Genomic DNA, 12,830 nt, shown 5'->3' with positions numbered 1-12,830 from the left:
TATAATGTACATATATTTTATTAATAAAGAAGCAACCACAATTATCATGAATGTCTTTCCAAATATTGAAGTTCAAAAAATATTTAAGTGTTCTCAAAGTATACATGATGAAAGACTTAGTGGATTGTCTTATCTCCCAAAGTTCAATTCAATGATAAGTCCTTTGGATTTCTCATTGGCCATGAATACATATGGGATTTAAGGCTTCAAGATGAAAAGTTAAGGCTTAATTTTATGAAGTAAAGGTGTTGGTTTTTGAAAACTATTCATCTCGGTCCCAACTAGGTTACCTTTTTATCTATCGTCGTCCTCGCCAAACACCCCATTTAACCTACTTGACTTTTGACTCCTCTTAAAAAAGGGTCCTCATTATCATCCTTTAAAATTACTAGACATTTAGATACTCATTATCATTCATAGTCTTTATTTTATTCTATACTTGAGTTATTAGGTGCATGGTGACGTCATAGATTAGGATTTATGGTGTATTAATTAAGTCGAAACAAATTAAAGATGAAGTTGAAGCCTTTCACCCAAAAAAAGATTTGGACAATGACCTATTAGGTCTTGAAGAAAGAATAATAGGTTGAAGGCCTTAAGATATATAGAAATTTGGTTATTAATATTGTTACCTAGCTAGGTAAAAGGGTTGGGTTCACACATGAGAAAAAAGAACAAACCAATATTTATGCGATTTATAATTCTTTACTAAGTGTCTACAACTTCCGGACAATGATTTTTGCGCCATGTTGAGGTTGTAGAAGTATCATAATTGTTGGTGCATGACGATATTCCGGCGAAAGATGAAATGTGAAGCGTTTTAAGATCATGGCAAGTGTTAGCTTGGCTTGTAGAATAGCTAGGTTTTGTCCAATGCATCTTCGTGGCCCAATGCCGAAGGGCATAAAGGCCATTGGATGGTTTGTTGAGCCGGCCACACCTTTGGAGAACCGGTCAGGGTTGAATTCGGTCGAATCATTGCCCCATAGAATAGGGTCATGATGAACGGCTAGGGTCGGAATCAACACTTGGGTTCCACCAGGTATCACGTAGCCTCCAAGCTCCACATCAACTTTGGCTCGTCTTAGAATCGCTACTGGCGGTGGATAAAGTCGTAGCGATTCGTTCACAATCATTCCCAACTAGAAACAAATAAAACAAACTTATGTTTTATTTTTTAAAAAAGACTAATTGAATTTAAACGACCATTATCAAATTAATTACCGTTTTGAGCTTTGTAACATCGTCCTTGGTGGGGATATCACTTGCAGCGCCGCAAACGCTCAACACTTCATCACGTGCCTTTTCCTGCCACGTAGGATGCATAGCTAGGAGAATGGTGGTCCACGTCAGCAGATTGGACGTTGTTTGTTTCCCGGCGAAAAACATGTTCTTGCATTCTCCGACAATATCCTCGACGGCGATTGCAGATTCCGAGGTAGAAGAAGAAGGATAAGCCTGATCACTAATCCTCGCCTTTATCATCAAGTCCAAGACGTCATCGCCGGCGAAACAATTATCCCGCCGTTGATGATCATCAATATTCTTTATCCTTTCTTCTATCAACTTTATCAACGACGTTCTCATTTGTCTCTCCAATTTCCAAGAATCTCTATTCTTTTTAGTTGGTACAAACCTATAAATAAATTACAATAAATTACTTCAAGTAACTCTAATTTTTGGTTCCATCCCTATTTTCAGCGACATTGTCAATTAGATTAACACCTTAATAATAATATATGTACCTGAAACCGGGGATTGAAACCTTGTTATAAGAGCCAATGGCATCAAGAACTTGTTGAGCTTGTGAATTAAAAATGGCTTTTCCTTGTTGATAGCTGGTTCCAAATACAGCATGTGTGATAATATCACCGGTCAATGTAAGAAACCATTGTGAGAGCTCAATCTCTAGATTTCCCGAGGTTGAAGATGATGACATTTCCGACCATGTGTCTAGCATTTGCTTCGTTGTCTTACAGATGGTAGGCACCATGAGCTATATATATATAAAAACATTATAAGAAAAATTAAAATCTATAAATTAATAATCATAATTAAAATGTTATATACAATATTTACATAGTCATGACTTACTTTGATGTTTTGAATGTGAAAAAGGGGTGACAAAATTCTCCTATGAAGAGACCATTTGTGACCGTTGAGAGTGGTCAAGCCATGGCCTTCGAGATTTTTCATTTGCGTAGGTGGGTCTACTTTCTCAAACAAGTCTTGTTTCACCACGAGAATCTCTCTTATTAGGACCGATTCCGATATTATTAGTCTAGGACTGGACCCGAACCATAACACGAACGTCGAACCTGTTTTTTTTTATTATTATATATAATTAAAGAAAAACAAGATGAATTCTGATTTTCCATGTTAGTTGTAACGTAAGGTGATGAAATTAAGTAGTTGGCTAGAATTGATATAACTACTATATATATATATATTTATATTTATATAGATATGGATCCTACGCTAGCTACCTGACAACCAATCAAATTTAATGTTTCTTTTATCCACATTATAAACTTTAATATAATATATAGTTTGACAATTAATTATACTCTATTATTACCAATAGAAGCAAATAAGTTCACTTTCAGATTTGATATTTGAGTGGGTTATTTGGAGATTTTTATATAAAATATATTATCTAACAAAATGGTAAAATTCTATTACTTTACTTTATAAATGATCCAAAAAAGTAAAAAAAAAAAGAAAAGAAAAGACAATACATGAGACATCATCCTCATCTTCATCTCTCACGTCTGAAAAGAAAAGATACTATGATTATAATTAGTTCTATTTCAACAAGCAACTTTCTTCTCTTTGTTTTTTTTGAGAAAAAGTTCTTTCAACAAATTAGTAACCATTCACAAAATAAGAAACTTTCACAAGTTTAGCTATTTTTTTATGGACCAAAAAAAGACCTTTTTTGGGGAATTTTGCTTATAGCTTGTTTGATGTGGATTAATTATTAATTTTTTTTTATAAATATTAAAGATCAAACAAGTTATAAGAAGAAAAGAGAGAAAAAAGAAAGAAAGAAAGTTTAATTACTTACCATAGATTTTGTTCCAATGATGGTAGAAAGGAAGAACCCTAGGAAGGATATTGTGGGGAGGAGACAATGGAAGAGAAGAAGTTGCCTTGGCGGTCAAGCTGACAATTTCTTTTATGTTTCCAAGTAAAAGATGATAAGGTGGACCATTAATCCCTTGTTTTGATAACTGTCGCTGAATCTTTCTCGGCCTCCACCATACTTTTACCCACACAAACGCCACCATGTATCCGCCCATCGCCGCCATCAACCACCACCAAACCACCACCTCCATTTTATCTCTCTCTCTCTCACTCTAGGATATTGCAAATGTACTGGCACCTAGCTAAGCTAGTTAGAGAAAGGACACATATTTTCACTTTGCTTTCTTATGCCTCTTTATATAGGGAATAATAAGTTAAAGGCCAGTTGACAACCAGACAAATCTGTCTTTTTATTCATATTTTATTTATTTATTTATTTATTTATTTATTTTCTTCTATTATTATTATATATAATTATTAAGAAGATTACAACAATAAAAAAAAATACAACAATCTAATAAAAAAAGTTTAACCTTCAACTTAAATATAATAATATAATAGAGAAATGATTTGAGAAAAAAATTTGGGAGAAGGAAGGGTGATTATGGCCTAAATATGATTACTGCAAAAATAATAAATTTTTCCTCCTCAAATTCTCTTTCCTTATCACTCCACAATATAATATGCCCAATTTTAAATGGTGTTTATTTATTTTCTAAATCTAGAGAGAATTTATATATAAAATAACTCTTAATTTAAAATGGTTGAAGTATATCCCTCTCCACAATACACATCATTATTAATTTCTCTTTCCTAATTTATTTATTCTAATTATTTTTTTCTCTCATAATAAATATATATTTTTTCTCTATTAATTTCTCATTTTTAATTAACTTTTTATTTCATACAAATCTAAAAATTAATAATTTTTATAAATACAATTTACATTATATTATATTAAAATAATAAATATTTATAATAAATTTTAAAAATATAAATACTTATATTTAAATAATTAATAATATAAAAAATTATATTTAATTTTAACCATACAAAATATTAATAAATTTTAAAAATAAAAAATGTATTTAATTATATGAACTTCTAATATATATAATAACTCAATTATCCAATCATTATGAATTTTTTATTTCTTAATTTATTTATTTTAATTATTATCTCTAGCTTAATATTTATATTTCATTATCTTAATATCTCTTTCTCGTTAACAAATTTTCTCGCACTAAAATGTAATATTTAATAAATACAATTTTAATTATATTATATTAAAATAATAAAAATTTATTATATATTTTAAAAATATAATACATATATTTAAATAATTAATAATATAAAAGTTATATTCAAACTTAATTTTACAAAAATTAATAAATTTTAAGAATAAAAAAGTATTTTAATTAAATGAACTATTAATCTATTAAATAATAATGATTACTTTTATATTTATAAATAAAAATAATTACTTTTATATTTAAAAATGTGTTATTTTATTTGTACTAATATCTCTTTTTTAATTAACTTTTTTTTCTCACACTAAAAAGTAAGAATTAATAAATTTTATAAATATAATTTTAATTATATTATATTAAAATAATAAAAAAATATTATATATTTTTAAAGTATAAGTACATATATTTAAATAATTAATAATATAAAAAGTTATATTCAACTTTAATTATACAAAAATCAATAAATTTTAAAAATAAAAAATGTTTTTAATTATATTAACTATTAATCTATTGAATAAAAAGGATTACTTTGAAATTTAAAAATATGTTATTTTATTTTTACAAAAAAATATTTAATTAATTATGATAGTTCGAATGTTAAGAATAGGGTTAAGACATCCATTACAGATTTCCATTAAAAATGTCTTAACTCAAATATTAAGAATAGGGTTAAGACATCCATTAACGATTTCCATTAAAAATGTTTTAAATCAAAATATATTATGATTATGAAGATTTTTTTAACATTCTTAATTTAAAAAAATATGTGAAATATTATTTTTAATTTATATCATATTTATATTTATATTTTATAACTACAAGCACAACATGATATCTTAGCTAAAATATATAATAATGCTTAATTTTAAAAGTGTCTGAATTGTTGGTTCGAGAACTGTGGTTAATTTGAATATATATGTAAGAGTAAATGAATACTTGAATCGGATTTTGGGTTGACCCACTCATAAACTTAAAACAGTTAAAAATAAAATTAAAAAAGTTATAGGTATGTTTCGAACTTGCAACCTAACAAAATTATTAATATATATTTTTATTTTATAAAAAAAATTATATTTATATTTTTATAATAATATAAATTTTAAATACAATATAATTTATATATATTTTTCAAAATAATAAAAATAATAATTTTCAAAATAGAATTGAACTCTCCACACCAGTTACATTGTAAAACACTCATTTATCGGCATTGCGCAAGGATAGTTACTATATCAAGATCTCCTTAACTAATTTGTTTGAATTTTATTTAACTATAAATATTATTTTTAAAACATTATTTTGATTAATTATTTTGTTTTAGAAGTTTGTATTTTTATGATTTTTTCTATTTAATTTGTTAATGTTATATTTAGTTTAAATTTCTTTCAATTTATATGGCAATTAAGAATTTTGTTCACAAAGGACTGTTCTTCATATTTTTTTTTATCAAATCAAAGTATTTTGATATTTTTGCTTTAGTTTGAAATGCTTATATGTGGATGGTAAAGATTAAATAGTACATCTCTTAAAATATTATCACAATATTTTTACTTTAATTATTTTCTTCAATTTAAAAAAGAAATTAATATAATAAAAAAAATTAATCGTAATATTTAAAATTTCAATAATATTGTGATAATAAGTTTATTTGTAATAAAAAATATTTTATAAAAAATTAAAACCAAACAAAAAGATAGTCAACTGTTTTTTAGCTTTATTAAAAATTAATTTTTTAATTTACTTTTCACATCATTTTAATTTGTATTTTTTTCAATTATATCAAATAAAAAATCATGTTCAGTTTTACTTTGTCAATTCTTAAAAATAATTACAATTACAATTATAATTGTGATAAAATTTTAAATTTTCAAATAACCTCCATTTATAAAATACATTGGGTTAGAGAATAAATAAAATGAAGAATAAATCTTTTAATTCGTCGTTTTATCGTCTAGGAATTAATTGGGATAATGTTAAATGTTTTAAAGATAAAAAAAATGTGTGAATTTTGTTTTTTTAATAAGGCTCTTTTATCGAAGTAGTGTAATAAATTTGCAACAAAGTAAAGAGCATCGATGATGAAAAGTAAGTATGGTCAATATTGGTTTAGTTGATTCACCAAAATGTCTAATTATCAAGTAGAGTGTAGTATTTAGATGAGAATTTATTCTATGTGATTTGCGAGTAATCCATATTCAATGTGGGAATGGATCAATTTGATTATTTTTCTAGACGACATTTGGTGTAGTATCAAAATTCTAGATACGACGTATTCTGAGCTTGTTTCCATTGCTATATGTAGAAATGTCACAACTAAGGATATGTTTGATCCCGATCAAATTATTTAACTAGTCAAATTAGATATAAAAGAAGAAATATTAGAGAGAGTTTTTCTCATAATAGAGTCTTACTTTTGTAGAATGTAAGCAAATATTCACGTTTGAATAAGATGATATGCGTTAACAAGACATTAATAGTTTCCATATGAGGCATTACTACAATTTTTCCGTTAAGACGATTTCATATGGTTTTTGTTGGGAGAAGTTTTGGGGGTCAAAAATTTAATCTAAGATTTCACTCTTTGGATGAAGCACTATTCACGGTGAATTTTTTTACGGATGATATGTGAATGAAAAAAATGTTGTATTATGTTAAGTCGTTTTCGTATGTGTCACGAGAATGTTGAATTGACAACTCACTTTTTTAAATTGTCGAGGTGTGACTAGTATGTAGAGTGTTTGTGGAGTATTAGTGAGATTCACTAGGTGATGTCCGAGTCTTTGGATAGTTACTGGAAAGTTTGGATTGAAACGGTTAATATGACAGACCTACATATTTGGGTTACCATCCCAAATATTTTCTGGTTAACTATCTGGCTGAAGAGAAATCATTAAACTTTTAATGATCGTAGTCGTTCGATGCGTATCATTAATAATGTTATTATTATAAAATTTTATGAGATTCGTTCTGGAAAGCCGATAAAAATGGCCCGAAAGTTAATTGTTCTTCTCAAAACATACGAGCTTGATAATTAACCTATTGAATATCGCCTATTGAATAGAGCGTGTGACTATATTTTATTATTTTTTAATGGCATGCTTTGTTATTGTGCTTAAATGATTCTTATAATTTTATACACATTCACCAAATTTTTAAAAAAATAATATGGAGTAAATATTGAATGACACTCACTTCCATTTAAGATGTTTTAAATTAGAATCAAACTTATGGCTTTTTGACCTTTTAGAAACCATTCTCACCACTTGAACTACTAATTTATTAGAGTATTAGGGATTCACTAGGTGATGCCCAAGTTTTTGGGTTGTTACTGGGAAGTTTGAATTTAATCTTTTAATATGTATTTGGGTTACCATCCAAATTATTTTCTAGTGAACTATCTAGTTGAAGAGAAATCACCGAACATTTAATGATCGTAGTCGTTCGATGCATCATTCATAATGCAATTATTATAAAGTTTTATGAAATTCGTTCTGAAAAGCTGATAAAAACGATAGGAAAGTTAATCGTTTTTCTCAAGTACATACGAAATTGATAATTAACCTATTAAATATCGTAACTGTATTTTATTATTTTTTTAATGACATGCTTTGTCATTTTGATTAAACAATTCTTATATTTTTATATATATTAACCAATTTTAAAAAAAATAATAAGGAACAAATATTAAATGACACTCACATTCATTTAAAACGAGAATGAAAGTTATGAACTTTTAACCTTTTAGAGATCATTATCACCAATTGAATTATACCTTATTAAAGTATTCTATTATAAATATTATTATAATCTTATATTATAATATAATATAATATAATATATTTTTATACTTAATATATCAGCATTCTATTAAATATTATTATAATCTTATAATATAATACATTTTTATATTGTATTCAAGTTGAATTTAGTAAATTTGACATGACTATGCAATATAGTTAACCAACATCTTCAATTCGCACTTATGTATCGTTTACTACTTTTTATATTTTGTTCACTTTTAGACTTTGTTTCTCGCTTAAGTTTAGTTTTTGTTTAGTAGGACTTGGTTTTAAGGAATTTTTCTTTATTGTATCTCAATAACAATATTATATCTTCAAAAGTTTTTCTCTAATACTAATTAATATATATATATATATATATATATATATATATATATATATATATATATATATATATATATATATATATATATATATATATAACTAACACAAATTTCTCAAATAACTGAATTATCGCACAATAGTGCACGATCCGTTTTTGTTAGAATAAACCGATCGAGTTGTTAATTTATGGGTTGACCCACTCATAACTTGAAGCGGTTAAATTTAAAAATTAAAATTAAAATTAAAATGACAATTTAATTAAGTCTTAAAATTGATATAAGTATAACCCTTTAACCAACTAAGTTATTCTTTTATATTTTAAAATCTAATATTTGATAGAGGTGTGACATGATATTTATATAATTTTAAACTTTGTATCAATATTTTATAATATATATAAAACATAAAATATCTTAATTCATATTGGAACAATTTTAATATAGTGTTAGTATACAATCTGGTTTAGATCTTTTTATTCAAATCATAGGAAGACTTTGCCCCCAAATACGATTTGTTTGTCGCTGCTGCCACAACTAGCTAGGATATAACCAGTGAAATTTCATTGGCTTCTCCTCAATTATGACTCAGCGACTCGAACTCGCCAATTATGTCGAACCATCGCCTACCACGAATGTGGATTTTAGAAACTATATATCTTATTTTTTTCTTGAAAAAAATAAATGTCTCCTCAGAGAAGCGCCTTCCAAACCACAGTTTTTGACTAGTCCCATTACTATCTTAGTCAAACATGTCACAAACCCTTGTATTCTCAATATGTCACAACTTTGAATTGGTCATGTATTATGTTTAAAAGGGCCTCTCAAGCTTCTCCACTTGAACCTTATCGATCACTATGTTAGAATACTCTTGACCTTTTGAGTACTTGATAGATCACATGGCTTCTCATTGCAGTTGACTGCACTCCCAAGTGATTAATTTAGTTTATTCAAGTATAATTAAAGAAATAGATATTATACAACTATAGAGAACCCTTTAAATTGCTTTCATTAATTAAACAATAAATATAATATGAATATAGACAACAAATTCATTTAACAAAAGAATGGTTAAGACAAAGAAGCTTGAGGTATATATGTGGTTATATCCATCAAGACAAGAAATTAGGAGAGACATCAGTTCCCATATTTGTGGTTTGTAAGTTTCTTCCTTCAATCAAAAGCAATGATATCTAGGGGCAGTATAAGTGGAAATTAATTAAGTCCAAGAGATGTAGAAAGGGGGACAAGGTAGGCAAAATCTATGGGAATTTGCAGCCTTCCGGCCTCTATATTCTCATGAAAGTGGCGGAGGATGCGGTTTGATTGTTCAAACCCTAAGGTGCCCCACCCTAGCCCACTTCCCCCATTCTTGCCCTAATACACCCAAAACATATTGGCCCCACATTCATCCATAATCCCATAATTCCCCATCTATGAATTTATGCTTTGTTTGGATTTAGATTTATGCTTAAATCAAAACTAAGTTTGCTTTCTACCAGCGTGATTCACGAGCTCGAATCTTCACACCCAAACCATTTATAAACAAATAATTTAAAAATCCGAATTTATTTGAATAACCCAAAACCAAAAATATTAATATTTAAACACAACTAAAAAAATAAAAAAGCTCAAACAACTTACACGATACAATAAGATTAGTTTGTGTGTCGTTGATTGAATGCTTGCTCATACAATAAGATTAGTTTATCATGATATTCTCATTGTCATGAGTTTAAATTTTCACACCCGAACCATTTATAAAAATATATTAAGCACAATCACCAAAAAGATCTTTTGGAGTTTGGATCATATGATGATATATATTATTCACAAGTTTCTTTTTGGTTGATGGAGTTGGAATTGCCAAGCTCTAATACTTTCACTTGTGACATTGATATATGTTTTCTTGATCTTAACTTAGAACATATTCTTTATGATGTTGCAATCTTTATAAAATCCAATAGAATAATATATTAATATTTTAAAAGAGAGGAATTATTATTTGGGCAATAAAAAAAATATAGCCAAATTAAATTAAACAAGCTCCTAGCTAGATTGTTGAGCTATAAATGAAATGTCCACACATATATATGCCCCCCCAATATTATCTTCCTACATTAATAACAAGATTGTTAGTTGATGAATAATTAATTATTTGAATTATGATTAAGCAATTATAGATGATGTAGATTGACTCTCCTCCAAGGCTAAACAAGATTTTAAAATGATTCAATTATATTTCTCCTCTTTTCTTCTATGTGTTTAAATTTAATTAAGTGATTAGTAGATAATTATGATGTTGTTTAATTGAAATGCTCAAATTTGGGATATTTATAATAAATTATAAATGTGCTGTCTTTCTTGTTGGGTAATTAGAAGCTAGCTAAGAGCTTGATGAGGGACAAAGTCGTACATGTGGGCCTTGAAACAAATGAGTATGTGTCTGTCGGTTTAAGAGCACTTCATTTGTCGTGGCCTAAGATAAGGATGGCCTCAAATGTTCTCTTTGCCAGCACCACCTTTCCTCATTTGCTCATTTTTATTCTTTAATTCTTTCTTAAACGGTCTCTCATATTTCTAGCATTTTCCCACTTAATCAATTGCATTTTCAAAATACCATTTATCATGTTTTAAATAGGGCCTAATTAAGTCGGCCATGACTTTTTTTTTCCAAGTTCACAAATACATACTCATAGATTAGAGTTGGTAAGGAAGCTTGCACTTAATGGAAAAAAATTTCATAAAAATATGCATTAGAGTTGATGGAAATGCACCACAACAGTAAACAACAAATGCATAATTTATCCTACGTTTGGCAACACTTTCCCAAACCGTTTAAAACTGTGAGGAAGCTAACAAATAGGTATGCAAAATGCAATCAACACAGCCCTAAAATAGTGAGTAACACACCAAGCAAGCACACACAAACAACACAGAATTTTAGCGTGGAAAACCCCTCAATGGGTAAAAACCACGGGACACCTAGTGCCGCTTAAAATCCACTATCACCAGTAAGAGAGCAATACAAAAGTCTTCTCTAGACAATACTAGAGGCATACAAATTCATAATACCCTTGGAAACATGCACATCAAGGATATAGAAACAATTAAAGAACAACAAAAGAAGAATATCACCAAAAACAACTGCTACTGTTCCGGCAACGAAACCCCGACCTCCAGACCTCAGAATCCGATCTCCACCGTCCAGAATGTTGGCCCAGAAGTTGTGAAGCTGCTGTCCAAAAATTAGAACGATCCAACGGTGCAAACTTCGGCAATCATCAAAATACTAAGGCTGCTGAAATTGAAGTTTTTCCCCTCTTTTCTTTCTTGATTTTCTCTCTCTTTCTTTTGCTCTTTTTTTCTTGCAAAAGAAGATTTCTCCCCTTTTATATTGCTCCCAAATAAGTGAATAAAGTGGGGCCCAAATGGGCCTATTTGCTGGGCTTTTCCTCATAGACTAAGGAAACAAAAAACCCAACAAATCTCCCCCTTTTCCTGACTATGAGGAAGGGTTCGCCATCCCGGCGATCGAACAACACACCTTCAACTTTTCCCTTGCCAATGCCTTTGTCAACATATCGGAACCATTATCATCAGTGTGAACTTTATCAAGTTCAAACAACCCATCTTCAAGAGATTCTCTAATCCAATGATACCGCACATCAATATGTTTCGTTCGCTTATGAAACATGGAATTCTTAGCAAGGTGTATTGCACTTTGATTATCACAAAGAACCACGTAGCGCTGTTGCTTGAAGCCAAGCTCCTGCAGAAATCTTTTCAACCACAATAGTTCTTTGCAAGCTTCCGTTGCTGCCATATACTCAGCCTCTGTTGTCGATAAGGCCACACACTTTTGCAATCTTGATTGCCATGAAACAGCTCCCCCTGCAAATGTCATCAAATATCCAGAAGTGGATTTCATGTTATCCTTATTTCCAGCCATATCAGAATCTGTGTATCCCATAAGCACCGGCTTTTCATTTCCAAATGTGATACCCAGTTTGGAAGTACCGCGCAGATATCTGAGAATCCATTTAACTGCTTCCCAATGCTTCCTGCCAGGATTTGACAGAAACCGACTAACAACACCAACTGCATGAGCTATATCCGGCCTTGTACATACCATAGCATACATCAAGCTACCAACCGCTGAGGCATATGGAACCTTATCCATATCTTCAATGTCCTCCTTTGAAGTAGGACAATCTTTACCTGTTAGATTAAAGTTGGTAGTAAGAGGAGAACTAACCACTTTAGCTTTGTCCATGTTGAACCTACAAAGCACCTTCTCAATGTATCGCTCTTGTGACATATGCAACTTCTTGGCAGCTCTATCTCGAGTGATCCGTACCCCAAGAATTTGT

General features: G+C 29.1%; 1 protein-coding gene across 1 annotated transcript; it reads right to left on the bottom strand.

The window, feature by feature from the left end:
• Positions 1–677: 677 nt before the first annotated feature.
• LOC124921319 (cytochrome P450 734A1-like) lies at positions 678–3,347 on the bottom strand. The gene is made up of 5 exons (XM_047461956.1): positions 3,068–3,347; positions 2,095–2,318; positions 1,746–1,996; positions 1,225–1,636; positions 678–1,142 (listed from the first exon to the last, which is right to left on the bottom strand). The coding sequence occupies exons 1-5, from the start codon at positions 3,336–3,338 to the stop codon at positions 717–719; spliced, it is 1,584 nt and encodes a 527-aa protein (XP_047317912.1). The 5' UTR covers positions 3,339–3,347; the 3' UTR covers positions 678–716.
• Between the last annotated feature and the right edge of the window lie 9,483 nt (positions 3,348–12,830).

This window comes from Impatiens glandulifera, chromosome 1 (assembly GCF_907164915.1).
Source record: "Impatiens glandulifera chromosome 1, dImpGla2.1, whole genome shotgun sequence".
NCBI lineage: Eukaryota > Viridiplantae > Streptophyta > Magnoliopsida > Ericales > Balsaminaceae > Impatiens > Impatiens glandulifera.
The sequence above is the reverse complement of the archived record's forward strand: the minus strand, read 5'-3'. Positions and strand labels throughout refer to the sequence as shown.